This window comes from Sphaeramia orbicularis, chromosome 6 (assembly GCF_902148855.1).
Source record: "Sphaeramia orbicularis chromosome 6, fSphaOr1.1, whole genome shotgun sequence".
NCBI classification, from domain to species: Eukaryota; Metazoa; Chordata; class Actinopteri; order Kurtiformes; family Apogonidae; genus Sphaeramia; species Sphaeramia orbicularis.
This window is the reverse complement of record NC_043962.1, coordinates 29,431,322-29,452,025: the sequence shown is the minus strand read 5'-3', so window position 1 is coordinate 29,452,025 and position 20,704 is coordinate 29,431,322. Positions and strand designations below refer to the sequence as shown.

General features: G+C 37.8%; 1 protein-coding gene across 4 annotated transcripts in view; it reads left to right on the top strand.

The window, feature by feature from the left end:
* The first annotated feature begins 183 nt into the window (after nucleotides 1-183).
* Nucleotides 184-20,704, top strand: part of frmd5a (FERM domain containing 5a) — a 71,898-nt gene continuing 51,377 nt past the window's right edge. For all 4 annotated transcript variants that reach the window (XM_030136829.1, XM_030136830.1, XM_030136831.1 and 1 more), the window contains exon 1: nucleotides 184-527. In XM_030136829.1, coding sequence (XP_029992689.1) covers nucleotides 426-527 — 102 coding nt within the window. In that variant the 5' untranslated portion in view covers nucleotides 184-425. The remainder of the gene's footprint in view (nucleotides 528-20,704) is intronic.

The following is a 20,704-nucleotide window of genomic DNA, read 5'->3' as shown; positions in this document are numbered from 1 at the left end:
AAATTGCGGCGCAAAAACAACACATAAAGGCAGAGAAAACGCCACAGTCTCCCGTTGGTTGACTTTGACGTCAGTTTTCGTTGGGACCCGCCCGCCGCCTCAAGTGGCAGCGGTGAATGGTGAGAGATAATCCGCGGCTCGGCCAGACACACACACACACACACACACACACACACACATACACACACACAACACGGCTGAGCTGCTCCTGGATCTGGATGCGGGCATCCTTGGATTCTGCTCTCGGCACGGGCCTAACACACGGAAACTTAACGGGACAACAATGGTGCACGCCTCGGCGGCTCAATATGCGGCTGCTGGTCGTTTAGGGGACCGGGGATTGTGGTCAATGTGACATTCACTGACGTGCTGGTGCTGAGTTTATTGTTCTGGTCCTAGACGTGGAGCAGCGATTCTCGAAGAAGATGTTGAGCCGATTTATGAGTGGCAGCATCAGGAATCTTGAGCGGGAATACAGCTGTACCGTCAGACTGCTGGATGATACGGAATACACATGCACCATTCAGGTTAGTCACCTGTCGACCAGTTTATTCACTCTGCAGTTCTGTGGATAGCCTAGCAATTGTGTCTGACCTGGCAGACACAAGCGAGTGTTTCTGCAGAGGGACACCAAGTGCATACATGTCCGGCTGCTGGTGTGCACTAACAGATACTGAAGACCCTCACTACAAATGCATTGAATTTTTTGGCAATTTCTTCTTGCACAGGGCCCACTCCAGGTATCATGTTTGCTTCACTACTGCTAGAAGACATCTGTGAATGTGATGGCAGGCTTTAAGACTCAGGGTGCTCCGTAGGACTGACATGGCATTTCTCCTAACCTCAGGCTGATGGGATGCCAAAACATTGGCAATTTATGACTGAAGAAGCTGATATATCACTTAGACTTTTGGCTTGACATAATTGCTTACTGGTTTATTGCTTGTTGCTGCTGGTAGTCTTCATTTTGTTGTTGCTTGAGCAGTTTTCCTTGAACCCCTGCCATCAATAATGCACATAGTGTATCCCATTGCTATTCTGGAGAGCATGCTTATTAAGTTGTACAGTATAGCTTATGCCAGTTGAAGCTTATTGAAGATATATTCTTTGAGGTTGATTCATAGCTTAAATGTTATCACTGACCCCCTTTAGTGCATGTTTGATATATTAATTTGGGAAACTACTCATGTATTTCAGTAAGAAACTAATAGTTCTGATGAGAAACACAGATTACGTTGAAATAGAAAAAAAAAAAAAAGAAGAATGAGGCCTTGATATTTTCTCTCACTACTACAAGAATTCTTTGATGATTGTGCGGTTTTATCTTCACGCTGATTTAATCAAAGTAGGTGAGAAAGGCTGTCACATGAAATACAAGGCTATTCTTTCATGTTTCTTTTGAGACTATTGCACTGTTGTTGGAAAGGGATGTAAACAATCCCCAAGAGAATTCTGTGACTAGTCAGCAACATGTGGACATATTGAAGTCCTACTGCAATATACCAATACAACATGTGACCTCCAGTGTGGAACATTAAAACATTAATGAGACGTGCATAGGCTCTGTCAGTTTGATATCTGTTATTATCAGCAGGTTGGAGTGCAATCTCTTCTCTGTTCTCTCATGAGAAAACATGAAATAGATACTGCAATTGCTGTAGGATGGGGACTGTGTGCCCAGGTTGTAAACAGGCATGCATTTCTGCTTGGAGAGCGGAGCCAGAGATGGAGCTGAGCCAGATGGACTGTGAAGCCAGCAGGTGTGCTGTTTGCAGCAAAGTCGTGTGGTCTGGGTGGCTGACGTCAGCAGGCTGAAAGGAGGGGAGTAGCGTGAAAGAAAAAGCCAGAGCTGGGCTGTGACCGTCTGGAATCCTGACTATCTTTGTGTCTAACCTGGCCCACGGAGGGAGCAGCCTAAACCACCTGACCAGGCTCACCATTGGAACATGGTTCAGGATTAGGTCGAAGTTTGCCCTTCCCTCCAGATACGGGCTTGCCAAAAACCAAAATCACCCAGGATACCAGGGCACCTAGACTAGGAAATGCAAAGTAAGAGGCAGAACTAGGCCATATATTCTCAGTCTCTCACCATCTCTCTCTTCGTCTCCTTCTTTCTCACCTTCTTATCCTGTCTTCACTGTGCTGGGATTTTATTCCCAGAAGTTGTGTTTCCATTATATTCTAATCTCCTCCCTGAACCACTTTGACTCCAAATTATACTTTGCTCCTGGTTTTTATCCTGTCTTATATCTTTTATAGCAAAATATAACCTACACATTTGCTGTCAAGTACATCAAAAAGTACTCCACCATAGTGAATGTAGTTTCAGTGAATAGAGTATTGCAAAGAAAAGCAGGCAGTAGAGTCCACTCAAATCAGTGACAGCTGTTAATGCATGGCCTTAAGATTTGCTTTGATGAATTATGGATCTTTCTAGCATGTTTATGGTAAGAGAAAGTGAGCGCTCATCATTCACAGCTCTGTAGATTTAGCTCTTAGCCAGCTGCAGGTTGATGGAAGTGCCTGAAATCCTCTTTCACTCACATCCCTCTTCTGCTTTCTGTTTATAATGCAGTGTTGCACCAGCAGAGTCAGACTGAGACTTGAGTAGTGCCTCACATTTTGCCATGTTAATAATGAAACACATGCAAATGTATAGTTGTGAAATTTTAAATCATGCTAAATCAGGACATGACCAGGTGGAATGACTCATAATAAAATGTCTAGATACAGTACATGGCAAAACTCTGCAACTTTGCTTTAAACTAAACACAAATATTATTCTAATTCCATTCTATTAGATGCATTATTGATACATCTAAAATGTCTCAATGCATTATGTTTATCCTGAACTAGTTTTTAAGAGCCCTGCTTTCAGGCTGGTGCATGCAAAGAAGCCATGAATATAACGCTGTTGTACAGTTATTTGACAGAATTCCCCTGGATGCCTGTTCTTAGTAAATCATCTTGGAGTTTTGTGTGGGGAGAGCAGGCTGGATGAAAGAGTAGAGAATTATTCAGCTTTTTTAGCTGCGTTCTAAAACAGAAAGATTAGGGTAGGATTCTATTTAAAGCCTTTTTACCAATTGTATGTAAAAGTGATAAAGTAAGATGAAATATGAAGTGATGTTACTCTTGACAAATGAGAAGCATTCTTAAAACCAATCTGTTTAGTTAGTATTTTAATAATAACAGATTTCTATAATTGCTGTCAGCACAGTGGTCTAGCTCACCCTATTCCAGAAAAAAGGACTTAATTATAGCTTGCACCCTGTGAAACCTGTGATTTCCCCTGATTTCCTAATAGCTGTTTTGTTTGAATAAATCACAACCATCACACAGAGCTAAAAAGTTGTGTATCCTATAGCTAAATATGCTTTTAATTTGAATATCTTGCTGATTGGATGCTGCTATCCAAGTTCTCCTATACGGTCTGCTGATGTCTTAGTGAGGAAGCTGCTGGGGGATGGGAGCCTGTGATTGTGTGTATTGAGGGGTGTTTTACTTTGAAGCACGGTGCCGGGATCTCAGCTGTTGCTACGGTGACTCCACAGTTACTCTAACAAAATGTGAGATCACTCGCTGGTCAGGATTCCCCTTCCAAAGGCCTGACAAAGACTTGGCCGTGGGAGTTCACAGGGAGGTAATTTATGCCACAAACACCATTGGAGGGCACTGGTGGTGAGGTGACTGATGCCATGCCTCCACCGTCCAGGACTGTCCCACTGTTCCCCTGACACACATTCAGCACAAACTGTGATGTCATTATAATCTTCAGTATCCTGGACTGTCTGTTTTCTTGCAGACAATATAGTTGTCCTGTTGATTAAGGATCTAATGAATAACTACAGTAATATTGTAAAGTTGATAATCATTATTCTATACTATTGCAGGCCATATCTCAGTTTCAGTACTGTTACCCCAAACTAATTCCTTCATATCTTATCTTACTAAATATAAAAGTTAAATTATTCATTTAGTTTAGTTCTCAAATGCAATAAGCATGATCACAAGCATGTGTCAAAGAACTTAAATTAATTAATATTTTGACTACTTAGACTTTACTAGATAAGTTTACAGATCTGATTAGACATCCACTTGTGGTTTGGGTTTCTGTTTCTGTTGGGTTTCTGTAAATTGGCTTAGAGTCTGGTTTTGACCAACTCTATATGTAAAGTGTCATGAGATAACTTTTGTTGTGATTTGGCGCTATATAAATAAAATTTGATTGATTGATTGATTGATTTGATTGGTTTTCCCCTGTATGTTGCTTTGGAAAAAAGCATCTGCCAAAGGCATAAATGTAAATGTAATGACACCAATCCAAAGGATAACACGGTAAAGTAAAAGCATTCATTTCTATCGTGCACCTAGGATGTGTGCCAGACATTCAACACGAAACATAAAACAGCCACAATCCTGAAAACCACAATGTAAGTTATAAAAAAAAAAAGTACCTGGAAAACAAGGAGAACTGAAGTAATAATGTTGTAGATTCCATTCATAAGTCTGTTACTCTGTTTAATATAAAGCTTAGTTTTGTTCTCCCTTGTGACATTAAACAACTTGATTTGTTTTCCACTTTACATATATTCAAACTGTCCTTATATTATAGTAATACTGAATGTGAGTACTTTTACTTGGTGCCAGGTATGCTTAAAGATGAAATTCAACTGCCACCAAAAAGTATTTCAGGTTGGTTCTTAGCCTGTAGGGGAAGTGATTTTCTCTGGTTTTGTTGTCAGAGACTTGCTTGTGTTCTCTCATTACTAACTGCATTAGTGTATTTGTGGGTTTTCCTATCGGCAAATAACAATGAGCATGTTTGACAAGGTAATTCCGACTCAGGGTTGTCACCAGTGACTGGAGCAAGCTCGCTACAAAGGTGGTTTATTACTTTGCTACGTTATGACATTTTGAGTCATCTCGCGTTGCTGCTGTGTCCTGTGTGACAGTCAGACTCAGAACTTTCAGAAGTATCCTGCATCAATACTACTAGGCAGCTAATATTGAAAGATCACGTATTAGTGTGTGTCTTTGTGCAGGTGAACGTGTGCAGGGCTGACATACTGTTGCTATCCTCTATATGAATGATTAAAATGTGTGCTAGGTCTGAATGTTTCATGAGGAGTAACCTCAGTAGAACGTCACTTGTGTTTACCAGCATCACTGCACACCAGCATCACGATTGGCTGAACTCACGGCGTGTGGCTGGTAGCGATTAAGGATTACATCACTGCACTACTATCGTCGGAGCAGAGCAGGACCGGACGGCCCCGGAAAACAGCCCTCTCCAATCTGTTTCATGGGGATTTGATATGTGGGAGCAGTTACTTGCCAGTTACACTCTATCAGTCACGTCTTGTTGATAATGGAAGAGCTGATGCATTGTGTCAAGGTTGCATAGGTCCTTTGCTCTGTTGCTGCCTTTGGATGTAGTGCTCAATCTTTCTCTGCATGCGTGATTTGCTGTTTCACATACAGTACACTGAGTATTACAGGGAAATTAAACTCTGTCTGACCTGTACAAGTGTTCATGCTAAAGCTTAACAGAAGATGCTGTGCCAGTTTGATGTATTTGTACACTAATGAAAGTTTAGTTGACGATTAATTGTTGTAAGCATAAGACATTAACCCATAAAACCTAAACAGGCACCTGTGACCAAAAGCATCAGCTGATCTAAACTGTTTAATACCTGTTGATCCACTAATCCTATCAATCCATGTACGTAATTGGTGTAAAATACAGTTATTCATCTTTTCATTGTCATCAGATATGACCCATTTTGATGTTCAGAGGCTCCGTAGTTACCATGGAAACACTGTCCGTCATCTTCTACAACATTGATTCACCATAAAACCCTTGGAGGTGGATTAATGACAGTGGATGGACACTGGATTTATGTTCAGTTAATAAGAGACTGGACTGAAAACATCACTTTTTCTTCAGTTTTTTTTATATAATAACCCTTAACTTTAATCTGAGCTTTTATGAATATCTACATGATCAGTGAATTGAATGTAGGAAAATACCTGATTTTCACTAAAAAACCTCCACAAAATATAGAAGATAATATTACAATAAACGGTGATAAAGAACTTTAGAAAGGTTAAATATAGAGGAAAATCATTTGGGAAGTTCCACTAAAGTAACACTGGGTTTTTATAGATTAAAATGATATAATCCACCTTTACTTGACTTGTCATAAACCTAAAATAGAGTAATTTTTTTTTTTGGTTCCTCATAAAGCTTAACCTCCATACAGGGACACACTATTTAATTTTTATCACAGCCATGTAAACTGGTTTTTCACTAAATATTGGGTCTACTCCTTTCTTTTTATACTAAGTCTTTCTTTATAACTTTGCACTTCTGCATTAATTAGTAATTGCACAGGAAATTAGTTTTTTCTAAACCTGTCTCATACACATTATGAAATAATTATAATTTTTTTTTCCCTAAAACTATTTTTCTCGGCATGTTTTGTATATTTTTGTAAGGTCAATCACATGATGTAACTGTATATTTAACCTCTAACCTGGTAATGCTGTATCAACTCGACGACCAGTGGAGACACATAAACAGATACACACGTCAGATACTTTTTGGCTAAAATTTACTTAGGCGGTCAAATGAGTGGCCATTTTTGTCAAAAAAAAATAGTTGTAAGAAATGCATAGAACTGTGTTGAAATAATGCTAATACATTTGTGCACAGACTACTGATATTGTTTGACAGTGGAAGCTATATTTTCTGAAATATTGGATTTTGAATAGCACGTGTATGTGAAAACTTTTGCTGGTGGATGGACGTGACAGTGAACGGACGTGACATTACCCATGATGATCTGGTCAGTACCAGTACTTTATTAGTAATAAACTTACATAATTACTATTGCTAATTATCCTCTTATTCATAAATGTTTGTATTGTGGATCTAAAACAATAACAGCTGACACAAAAACACAAAATGTGGCAGTGGACGGATGTGACATGGTTGTTATGGATCCCATCATACTGATGCTCGGCAGCCATGTCACCGTTTCCAGAAATGATCCCTGTGCAAAAACTAGTATCATGATTATTTATTGTATAGTTTATCATCATACTAAAGAGTAAATAACAATATAGAATTGTTATTTCTTTATAAAAATGCTTATTATTAGAAAACTGTTGATTTAAAAAGTGCCCTGTGACATTCTTAATGTATGTATTGGCGTAACATAAGCAGGATGGATCAGCACCATACTCCATATTGAACCTGTAAAAATAAAACATGTGATATGTAGTATGTAATCTTGTAAGAAAAACTGGGGAATCTAAAAGAATAGAATATTTGTTTTTCAGGTAAATTCAGTTAAAATATAACTTGGCCATTTGTGACATGAAAATATAGCATTAATTGTGATGAGATTGGACATTTTTGACCTGAAAACATAGTTCATATGACCATCAACATGTTGCAACAGAACTGAAATCCTGTAAATTTGCATAACTTGCATTTACCAACTCAAAGTTCCTTTGGGGATTCACTTATATTGATTTCTTATGCACAAAGACATAAATAAGACCTCTAAGCAAATTTTAGCCGTTTTAAATCCACCATGGTGTCCTGCTAGAAGAGCGATCCAAACCCTGCATTCTTCTTTGGTTTTAGTGTATCCTGCAGCTCTGTTTGTGGTTGTGTACAGCGCCACATATAGGTGTGGCATATGTATTACACTGTTTTAACCCAGTTTTCCTGTTTCCATCTGGACACTGACATATCTTGAAACGATACGTGTATGGATGCGAAATTTTTAGAATCCCCAAAAGAAAAATACTAAGCGTTGTCGTCTGGATGTAGCCTAAGATGCCCTTTCTCTATATGTTTTCTCTAGAAGTCTTAAGCAGAGCCATGCTGCTCAAAATGTACAGCTGGAATAAACCTTTGCATGGGAGCTACACCGGTGTACGTATTTTACTTGTTCTACATTGTTATAAAAATAATTCATTGATTGATTCAGCCTTTTTTGATTCATTTTGTGCCTCTAGTGCAATGTAAGTCTGCCAGCAGTTTATTTACACACATATAGTACACCTAATGAAGAAAAGGAGACGCTTATTGGCAATGAGCACTGGAGCACATGAATAAGAAATATATTTCTGTTTGCCTTGTGGGCTCTGTTGCTGGAGTGTACAAAGAAACTACTGATAATGACAAGTATTAATAGAAACTACATGCAGATTACCAGCAGAAAGAGCTGAATGCTGGAAGATTATTTGGAAATAGAGATGACATTTGACATTCTTGGTAGTTTCATCCATTTGTTTTTATACAAATAACAATAGTAAAAAAAAAAAAAACAAATACAAATCTGCTCAAATTATTGCGATTAGTTGATTATGTTATTGTGACAGGCTTATGTGATCAAGCAGCTCTCTGTATATTTATGCAACTGTTGTATCAGGATGCTGAGGCTACTAAATGTGGTAGCAGTGCGTATTTGGATTTGCCTCACCAAATGGTCCTCTCATATTCCCCTGTGTCTCTTTGTGCATCTCTTTGTGTGTGTGGGTTGGTTAGAAAGCAGGCAGGCAGTCTGTCAGTGTGTCGGTGGCAGTCTGCTGGACCCTCCATTGTGCTGTCTGGGATGTATTGTGTGACAAAGAGAAACAGAGAGGTGTCTGAGGTTATGCTCCACCTGGAGGCATGAATATTAAACCACCAGCCGGAGCCATACATCTGTGTTGTAACTGGTCCGCTAATGAGGGAAGTGAGCGAGACCCTACCAGCATTCATGATCTTATGCCCCAATGAGGCCATCGTTCAGTGTAAAAAGCAATAGCCTACAGCCATTATAGAACAATCAGATTGCATAGCTTGTTGATGTTTATTATATATACCTCATTAGCCTCACAAATGAGTAAAACAAAAGTGCAATGCTAGGCAGAGAGGCCTGTTTAGCTTTACTGTTTTAGACTGAGAAAAAACAGTACAGAGGGAAGCTTTGATCAGTTCCAGATAATGAAGGGTGTTTGTGACCGGCAGTCATGATGCACAGGAGTGATGAACCACCTTAAACCAGACACTTAATCAGATAAAAGCTGTCTTCAAACACTGACCTCAAAAAGTTTGTGACCACAGTTTGGTATTTAACAGAATTTTAATTACAGAGTTATGTCAGAGTCAGCGTTTTACAGTAGTAGGGCAAGATTACAGCCTTGGTTAATATCGGGTTATGTTTTATAATGAGGCACATTTTCTGCACAGCCATTTTTTTTTGTTGTGTAACTGTGCTCATGTTGTTGTTCTGGGACCACAGCATGCTCGACTGCAGCTTTGCAGACGGTGTCTAATGGAAGGCTGAAAGTCAGGGCTAAAACTGTGATTTCATTTTCATTGACGCATGAGTTTACGTAATATCCCATCAAATGAACATTTTTTTCTAAAACATTTTACACATACAGTGTTTAATTGTAAAATGGTCAATAGCGCTGTAAAGTAAAAGTGAAAGTATTTCAGCCAATTAGGCTACTTACTATGTAGTGTTTATTTTCATAATGTCCTGGTTGTTCCTTACAGACAAAGGTCCAAGTGCTCCTACCCAGAGTTAAACTTTACTTTTTGTCCTCTACTTCCTCTTTTTACGTCATCACTGGTTCAGTTTGTCTTTAGGCCTCAGGCTCTCTGCTGTATGAGAGAATCCTGCCTTTGTCTTGCCCTGTTCTTTAAGGCCTTGTGCCTCTGCAGACTAATGAGGAAACACAGGGATGTGCTCGTACTACTGCAGCAACTGTGAAATTCAGGAGAGCTGCACTTTTTACGTAAGATTTTAAAACATTGTAAGGAAATTGTAGTGCTTTGAACAGTATCGATATGAATTTGGGATTCTGATAGTATAATAAGCTATGTGAGTTTTGTTTTTAACCCATAAAGACCCAAACATCCACTGGTGACCAAAACCATCTACTGATCTAGAATGTTTCATACCTGTTGATCCACTAATCCTATCAATACATGTAAATAATTGGTGCAAAATACAATTTGTCATTTTTTCATGGTCATCAGATATGACCCATTTGGACATTCAGAGGCTCCATTGTGAACATGGAAACACCGTCATCTTCTACAACATTGATTCACCAATAAAATCCATGGAGTTGGATCAATGACAGTGGATGGACACACTGGATTTATGTTCAGTTAATAAGAGACCGGACTGAAAATGTCACTTTTTCTTCAGTTTTTTCTGTTTTTTTATATAATAACCCTTAACTTTAATTGAGCTTTTATGAAAATCTACATGATCAGTGAATTAAATGTAGGAAAATACCAGATTTTCACTAAAACCCCTTCCACAAAATATAGAAGATAATATTACAATAAATGGTGATAAAGAACTTAAGGAAGGTTAAATGTAGAGGAAAATCATTTGGGAAGTTCCACTAAAGTAACACTGGGTCCTTATGGGTTAAAATGACATAATCCACCTTTACTAGACTTAGCATAAACCTAAAATAGAGTAATTTTTTTTTTTCGGTCCCTCATAAAACTTAACCTCCATACAGGGACACAGTATTTAATTTTTATCACGGCCATTTTGGTGAAAGTCACTTTTTCTTCAGTTTTCTCTGTTTTAATATAATAACCTTTGAATGTACTCTGAGTTTACATGAACATCTAAATTAAGCAGGCCTATAGGAAATTAAATATAGGAAAATATATGATTTACAGTGAAAAGTGCAAATACAGACAATAATACAATAAATGGTGGTAAATCACTTAAGACTTAATTAATTAAATAGAGATTTAAAAAAAAAAAAAAACTTGGGGAACTGCCACAAAATTAGCACTGGGTCTTTATGGGTTAACATGGAGAATATTTAGTGGCTTTCATTGACACTGAATAATCCATTGTTTGGCTTCACAATAGAGAAGTTGTTTTGTGATGGAGATTAATACTAATATGGGCGTCACTAGCATATAGGCCAGGTGATGTGATCTGACAGCCGTGACACTACTCAGGCGATCCAACCAACAGAGCAGAGCAGAGAACGCCCACAACAACCTGATGGAGAACTAGGAACAGATTATTTCAGTTGTCATCTCAACTCTCACTTCAGTCTTTATTGGGTCACTCAGGTTTAATGTCACACAAGGGTCAATTTTTCAACACTGAAGCATTTTATTTATAAGATACTTCTCCCTCTCTCCCTTTGTCCTCTGTTACTGTATGTCTTTCTTTCATCCTGCCCTCATCTGCTCCACGGGTCACTTCTCTTCTTCAATATCTCTGTCATCAGGCTTGTGGTTCTGCAGGCACAGGAGCCTCACTGCGGGGTTTTTGAGCTAATGATTACTGTTCCTCCCCTGCTTCTTCCATCTCCCTTTTCTTCCATCTATGCCTCTGTGTCTCATCATGTCTTTGTCTCCTCAGCAGATTCACCTACTCAGCGTGCTCTATGTGAGCCTGGCTTTATTTTATGTATTGTGTGGCCACAGATGTTCCTAGAAACAGATGATTTGCTGTTATAATATGTGTGCAGGGGTTTTACAATGCTGTGGTTTATTGTACCCATTAAATCAATTAAATATATTTTACACATACAGAAAAATAAACATTATTTAACTGGTATTGATTTTCCTGAAATAGCATTCTTGCTCTGTTGCCGTGGGGCAAATACCACAGTTTATCACAGCTTTGGGAATGTGTGATAGTGCGAAGGCTGAGGCTTATTCCATTGCCTTAAGTGCTGAAATAGACTGGATTTTTTCAGTGGATTTTCAAGGTTCCTGTCCATGATTTAACTTTTAGAGAGATTAGTCTATTATTGGGACTTGGATCATGACCTTGTGTTCGTAATTTCAAGAATTTTATGCTCAAAGAATGGTGAAAAGATCATGTTCCTTCTGTAAAATTAAAAATTGTTAACTCTAAGTTTGACATTGCATACAAACAGGCTTGAGAAGTTTGTTGCTGAGCCAAACAGGATGCAGCAACTCTGAGACACTTAAAACGAGAAGTGTTCTGATATTTAGTTGACTAAGAGCACTGTGACAGAAGCATTATGTCAGCAAAAGCCCTTCATTGGTGAGTAAGGTTAGAGCTTGCTGCTGTAGTGATTTGCATTAAGGTGTCTCAGAAAGCACACCCTGCTTACTGCAGATGGGGAGGAAACGTTTCTGCACCTGCAGCAAAAAACACTTTTTTGGATTACACATCTCTGAACATTCTGATACATGGACACACTAAGTGGTCACATTGATCCAAACACTCTGAACTGACAAGTAGGATTTTGACTTAAGAAGAGCTGGAATCTGAAATGCATGATTTATTTTTAAACATTAGGCTATTTAGTGCCAATTATCATAATATGAAGACCTGGATACGCATAAACACTCATAACAATAGTAATACCACTGATAATGATTCATAACACTGGTCAACAACAAATTTATTGTTTAAGGTTTTTGAGCTGGTTTAGGATAATTTTGGTGTGCTGAATCCAAAAATCACATAAATTTTACTCAATCAGGTCAACTTTCTGAACTATGCTACATTTTGGCTTTTTAACATTTTTGCTTACATTTATGGGCATTTTCACATCATATGATACAAAATTCTTTCATATTTCTTCCAATAGACGAGTTCTGAAGATTTTACTTTTGCCAATTTATGATTAATGTTTTTTTTTTAATATTACAGGTGAATGAAATGGCTTCGACTAGAAGATCTTGCAAAAATAAGCCTGATGTGTTCTGCTACATCTGCGGTGAATACACCATTGTACCTAACAGGAATCCTGTTAGAAAATGATTTTTTTTCTCTTAAAACCTATTTTGGGTGAGAACTATATAAAAAAAATCAACTGATAAAGTCACAAAAATGTAATCAATTTTGTGAGAAGATCAAATTTTTCAAAATCAAATTAGCAAAAAAACCTGACCTGATTGAGAAAAACAGATGTCATTTTTGGATTTAGCGGTGCAAAATGGTCCTAATTCAGTTGAAAAAACCTAGACAACTTGCAAAAAACATTTTTTTGTAACCCAGTGTAATTATCAATGGGAATGTTATGAAAGATGAATGGATCCATGCCATTCCTCTTCAGTGTATTTTGCTTGATGTTGAGATCTATGCTTGTAAATAAGAAAAGCTGTCAGGTTACCCAGCAAGAAGACAGCTGATCTTGAACATCAAGTGGTCACTAAGGGAAAGCTGTGTGCATCTAACTCTTCAGAAAAACACAAAATACCGCCATCTTCATACAGATGCAGGAACATATGTGGAAGGGTACTTGAGCTACATGTGAGCACAACGTCTGCTTATTTTCAGTCTCTCCTTGTATTATGCTGCTTTTCAAAAGACTGACAGTACACGCTTTCTTTCAGGTGTGCTGTAGCTCACAGATGAACAAATCCGCTTATGAAAATGGAGAAGGGCAGAGAGTGGAGGACGTTAAAGAGAGCCCTGCTGGTATGAAATGACGTTGAGACGAGGCAGGCTGGTTGTTTTTTGTATTTAGAGTTAAAAACTCCTATTTGGTGTGTAATTCATCCAAGTCTAATTAGCCACCCACTCTAGATAATTTTCCTGTAGAGAGGGAATTATGCTTTCTCTAGTTAGATGACAGACAATTGCTTTACGAAAATCATTATGTGTGTGTTGGTAGTGTCTGCTTGTGCTTATATACGTATATTCTATATATGTAGAAACATTGCTTTCTGTATTATCCATCACTGTGTTTTATTCCATCTTATGATCAAATAAAGACCTGGGATGGCTCCCGTTGTCCTGTGTGTGTCTGGGTCTGCAGATTACACTAACAGCTATTCATGCATGCAATCAGTCTCCTTTTCTTTTGTGTGTGTGTCAGCGCTGCAGTCAGAAGAGATGAGTGTCTCTGGAGAGGAGATAGATGAACACACAGAGGAGACAAAGAGGCTGGCCAGTGAAAATACACAAAGCCAGCTGTCTAATGAAGGTTTTGGATAGATTCTGAACATGTTTTCCTTTAAGTAAAAACATTGAGTCGGTAATAACAGTACTGCTGGAATATAACAATTGTGACTTAATATTCTGTTGTTGTTTACCTCGGTTTAATTTAATTTCTGTTTGTGCTTACCTATTGTTGCAAACAACTTTCTTCATTTTTTTTAAAACAATATATTTATTAACACCTTTTTTATATATACACACATACACTTGTAAATATAAACACATGTAGACGTGTACCTCACTAACAAAGGCACTTGCAACATTACAAGTGTTACAAGTAAAAACAAAAAAACAAGAAACAAAGAAAAAGAAAAAAAATTACAACTAAACAATACACATATACATCACAAACTTCTCAGCCATAAACATTTGTGCATAATTTAATGCCCTGTTACAATTACGGGTATTTGAACTCATTAACCCCGTTGTAAGGTTTACACAACTGAATATTTATTCCTCCTCATTGTCATTTGCTAAGTCAACATTTTTAACAAATATCTTAAAAGGTTCCCATATCTTTTCAAACATATCCTGCCTTCCTTTTCGTATGTATGTCAGTCTCTCCAAAGGAAAAGTTGTGAACATTTGCTTCACCCAGTACGTAATACTCGGCCTGCTGGTCTTTTTCCAAAACATTGCAATGGATCTTTTGGCATGTAAAAGACACCTATCTATTAATATTTGTTCACTTTTGTTGTATTTATGACCTATTGGATGAAGTCCTAAAACAAAAAGTGTAGGATCCATTGGAATGATTTTCGAAGTCATTTTCTCTATTGCCATTTTAACCTCCTCCCAAAAAGATTTGATCTTGCTGCATTGCCACACACAATGGAATAATGTTCCCTTCACCTCCATGCATTTTGTACATATATCCAGGATGTTCCAATTATATTTATTTAATTTAACTGGTGTGATATAAGTTCTCATTAGCCATTTATACGGCGATAATCTAAATCGGGTATTGATTGATTGGGTGTGGACCTTAGTACATACTGAATGCCAATCTTCTAATGAGATATCTGTACCTAGATTTTCCTTCCATGCCTCACGCTTATGATCTGCATTTTCAATTGAATTAGATAGTAAATAATTATATAACTCTGATATAGCGCCTTTACTTAAACTATCCTTAGACACTATTTTTTCCAAGTCAGTTATTAATGGTCTGGTTAAAAAAATTATTTTGGCTTGTCCTAATGTAATTTCTAAGCTGGAGGAATTTAAAGAAATATTTTTTATCTATGTTATATTTACGTCTAATTTCTTCAAATGACAATATTAGTTGAATTAGGGAGATATAAATCCTGAATTTTCTCTAATCCATTCAATGCCCACTTTCTAGCATCTGTTCTTCCTGGTATAAAGTGCTGATTTCCCCATATAGGACTGTACTGTGATAAAGGGCACATCTCTGTAGTAAACTTTTGTACTTCAAACCACACTCTTATCATATTTTTAACAATTGGGTTGGTGGTTTGTTTTATCAAGTTTGGCAATTTATCTGAACAGAGATACATGGGTAAAGGCAAGCGCAAATATTCAGATTCCATTTCTTTCCATTGTGGAACGTCCTTTGTTGCAAAATAAAATCTTATTGTCCTTAATTGCACTGCCCAATAATACCAAGTTATATTTGGACTCTTTAAGCCTCCATTACTATGTGGCAGGTGCAACATGGATAGTCAAATTCTAGCTTTGTTATTTTGCCATATGAAAACAGTAAATAACTTTTTAATTTTCTTAAAAAAATCATCAGGGGGAGGCAGTGGTATATTCTGAGATAAATACAGTATCTTAGGAAGCGTGTTCATTTTTAAAATATTGATTCTACCAATCAAAGATAAGGGCAGGGATGTCCATCTATTAATCGACTGTTATTTCCTCTGTCAATGGTTCATAATTAGATTTTACAATTAGAGATAATTTGGACACAATTTCTATTCCCAAATATGTAAATTGATCTACTACTTTAAATCGGGAAACTCCTCTGGGTGGATTTTCCCTCCCTTTCTCCTCAAGCAGTAGAATTGAAGACTTGGTGTTGTTGATTGTGTACCCTGAGATGCCACCAAATGCTTTTATTAACTCCAGCAACACAGGTATAGTTATACTAAGATTTGAGATGAACAGAATAACATCATCCGCATATAACGCTAATTTATGTTCTGTATGATTAATTGTTATTTCAGCTATTTCCACATGCATTCGTACAGCTAACGGTTCAATCGCTAGAGTGAATAATAGCGTTGATAGTGGGCATCCTTGACAGCATCCTCTTTTAATTGTGATTGGTTCTGATATATTTTTGTTTGTTAATATTTCTGCTGTAGGATTTACTTTCTTCATTTTTAGGTAGGTCTACAAAACTTAAAAACATAAAACATCTACATTTAAAATATAAATATATTTTGAGAAGCAGTGATTTTTAGGGTCAGAAGCCACCTGTCTCACTGTCCTGCCCATACCTAAAGGCTTCACAAAGAAAAATATTTGACCATTTATACCTTCATTACATGTCATTACCTCTGTTGAATGTCTGTCTTTGGCATCTATTCAGACTCTGATTAGCAGGTTGACCTGAAAACCACCCAGACTCTAGGTCTCACCAGCCTGGACAGGCGCTGTCTGTCACAACATATTTCCCAGGTGCGCTTGGCTGCAGCAGCTACAAGGAATCAGTTTAAGGAAAAATATCCTCATTATTCCAGCTTCGTTAGGTTGTATGTCTGGATATAAGACAACAAGCTGGGATGGAAGCCTATTATTTTGGTGCTTTCCTCTCCTCTCCTGAGTGCCCTTCACCTCTACTCACCTTCATGCCTCACCGGCTGTAGTTTTCATTTAGGTCTGAAGATTACATCCTGAGCCTTGTAATGTTTGTAATTGTAAGGGGAGTCTATTTCCACATCTAACTCATGAAAATCACATTAGGAAGAGCCTAAGCAAATGAGCTGCAGTACTGTTTTGAGGAAATGGGTTTTCAGGCCAAGTAGTGGCAGGAATTTAGGGTGTAACAGTTGTGCATATGATTGTCAGTGTTCTTGTCTCTCTAGGGGTGTTTGTGTCATCCTGACTGTCTGAATAAAGCATCTGATATCTTCTGAGCCATCAGATGCACTTTGCTGCCCTCTGTTATGTAAAAGCTAAGTTGCATTGCTGTTGTTATTTCTAAACTCTCTGTTACTACAGATTTAACTGAGCAAAAATGGCAACTACTTTCAGATTCTGGTGCTTCAGATGTGAGTATTTGCTGCCCTTTCATGTTTATAATCAATGTTTGGCAAAAATAAAAGATATTTGAAGACATCACTAAAATATCTATGAAAGGATAAACAGACTAACTGTGATAATATAATCAGTTATTAGTGGCAGTCATGAATGAGGCTTTATGTTATAGTTGTGATATTTTCAGCTGTATTTCTGAAAGTGATGAAAAATGTGTAACTGACATATGTACTATGGTAAATCACAACCTTTAACAAGATAAATCAGTGTTTTCCTTTGTTTTTGTATGGTTGCGCAGGCATGGGTTTTGGGGAGGTGCTCTAGTAGTATTAATATTTTACATAGTTTCACATAATTTTGGACCATAAATATTACCAAAAACAAACACACACAATGCACAAACAAACATTCATTCATTCATTCATTTTCTGAACCCGCCTTATCCTCACTAGGGTCACAGGGGTCGCTTGGAGCCTATCCCAGCTACTTACAGCCGAAGGTGGGGTACACCCTGGACATTTCGCCAGTTCATTGCAGGGCTGACATATAGAGACAAACAATCACTCTTACATTCACACCTATGGGCAATTTAGATTAACCAATTAACCTATCAGTGCATGTCTTTAGATGGTGGGAGGAAGCTGCAGTACCTGAAGAGAATTCACACAGACATGGGGAGAACATGCAAACTCCACACAGAAAGGTCCCACCCCCATCGACTGGTGTTGGAATTGAACCTAGGACCTTCTTGCTGTGAGGCACGAGCGCTATCCACTGCACCACCGTATAAACAAACACAAACAACAAAATCTGTCAAAAGTCACTGAGTTAGTTTTGTTGTTCTCTGCATTGACATGATGTATTTTTGGCCTGATTGCTGCTCTTAAACCTCATAATTATAGGGAAAACATTGAATAAACAACAAAAGATGGGAAATGGGGCTGGATTTTGGATATAGAATAAAAATATTTTATGAAGTAACTTACTGACAACTGGAGTGCCACTAATATGAGTTGTAAATGTACAAAATAATTCTGTCCTTTGGTGGCAGGTTTGTGTCTTTGTCTTTTGTTTGCATACACACTGGCAGAGGTGTGCCATATGGCAGCAGAATGGAAGTCTAGGGGGATCATTTCAACAGTGGTGCTTCCCTTTCAATAAATGGTGTTCATGGAGCTCCCTACTGTCCCTAGGGAAGGAGACAGGTGCTGCTAAGGGCGAATAAAGGGCTGTTTGCACAGCTACCCAGCACGTCAGTTTCCCATCTCATTTGGGAGCGAAGAATGATTGTTTGCCCCAGGCCTCTTTGGCTGCATATACAGTGCAAGAGACATTTCAACGGTTCATATAGTAGTATGAAATAGGTAGAAACAGTACAGAATCCTTCAGATATTTTCTATAATATTTTATCTATTGTGACATCATATCTCTTCTAATCTTGTTTTGCTAAGGGTGAGTTGTTGCATAATTTTCGCTGCTGCCCAAAGGTTATGTGGTTGTTAGAAGATGAAGCTGTGCATCTAAATTGCAACTAGACCCTGTGTCCTATATCATCCCAGTATAACAATGTCTGTCTAAATTGTAATGCAATTAAGTGCGGATAAGTCTAATCAATAAAGAGATCAATAGGTATCCTGTGGGCTGTGGGGTTGCTGATGATGCTGACGATGCTTTGGTCCGGTTTGTGGTGAGTGTAGCTATTTTTAGTTGTAGTCATTCCTCAGTGCAGGTACAGAGAATAAACTCTACAAAGGAGTTGGCCTAACCTCCTCCGCCTACATGTTGCCTCAAGCGCAATGCAAAGCTAATGAATCATGAACACACTGTGACTATCGTTATCGGATCTCTCTCTCTCTAGGAACATTCACAATGATATCTCTTGGATTCTTTTTACTGCAGATACTGTGCTATGCTTATGATGTTTTTCAACCCAAAAACAGCTTAGATTTTTGCATAATGTGTCCTCTGAATAAAAGCAAACGATGCTGAAAGTAGATGCTTTATGTGCAATTTTCAGGTAGATCCAAATCGACATTGACAATGATCTTAACATGCGTATTAAACACATTGCAATGGGTTACCCGAAACACAATGATTACCATCACTTTATTTACACATGCCACCAATGGGCTACTCAGATGAGGACTGAGCTGGTCGTTAGCTTACATAAGAGCATTTGTAGTTCACTTGGTGGTGGCTGCAATGTGAGTTTTAATTTATTGAAAAGTCATAGTGTCATCAGAAGGTGTGGTGATGTTATTGCACAGTTCAGATTTCCCTCATTGAGAGGTAGCAACCATTATGAGGTAACAAGCATTTAGGAAGTTGCAACACGACAAACATGCTTAAAAAACATCTATAGAGACAAGTCATTAGTTGGGCTGTTTGGTTAAGCAATAATGTTAATTACTGCAATATAGATTTATATTATGATCATATTTTTCAGATTATCAGCCATAGTACTTATCTTACTAAGTTTTCAGTGCATTTACTTAATTTTACACATCCTCATTTAAATATTGAAAAAAAGGTTTTGTCATTTATTCTGAATGTTCTAAATTCTTGACATCCATTTCCATTTTTTAAAAGTTAAGTTTTGTTAAGATGATAAAAAATATTTTAAAACCACAACATTTCACTTTTATTATAACAATTATGGATAGCAACTGATATGAATTATGCTTTTTTTTAAATTTATTTTTGAAAATCATTTTAACATTTTTGTCCATTGCACCCATTTGCACATTTAAGAAACACATTTCCTGTTTAACATAAAACAATGTTTTTGGTGTTTTGTTGCATTATTTTTCCTAGTTTTACACTGAACAAAAACATAAATGCAACACTTTTGTTTTTGCTCGAATATTTCATAAGCCGAACTCAAAGATCTAAGACTTTTTCTATGTACACAAAAGGCCTGTTTCTCTGAAATATTGTTCACACATCTGTCTAAATCTGTGTTAATGAACTCTTCTCCTTTGCTGAGATAATCCATCTACCTCACAGGTGTGGCATATCAAGATGCTGATTAGACAGCATGGTTACAACACAGGTGTGCCTTAGGCCACTCTAAAATGTGCAGTTTTACTGAGTTGGGGGGTTCTGGGGGGTCAGAAAACCAGTCAGTATCTGGTGTGACCACCATTTGCCTCACACAGTGCAACACATCTCCTTCGCATAGAGTTGAGCAGGTTGTTGATTGTGGCATGTGGAATGTTGGTCCACTCCTCTTCAGTGGCTGTGATAAGTTGCTGAATATTAGCATGAACTGGAACACGGTATTGTATTCGCTGATCCAGAGCATCCCAAACACGCTCAGTGGGTGACATGTCCGCTGAGTATGCTGGCCATACAAGAACTGGGATGTTTTCAGCTTCCAGGAATTGTGTACAGACCCTTGCAACATGGGGCAGTGCATTATCATGCTGCAACATGAGGTGATGGTCATAGATTAATGGCAAAGCATTGGGCCTCAGGATCAATAAATCAATAAA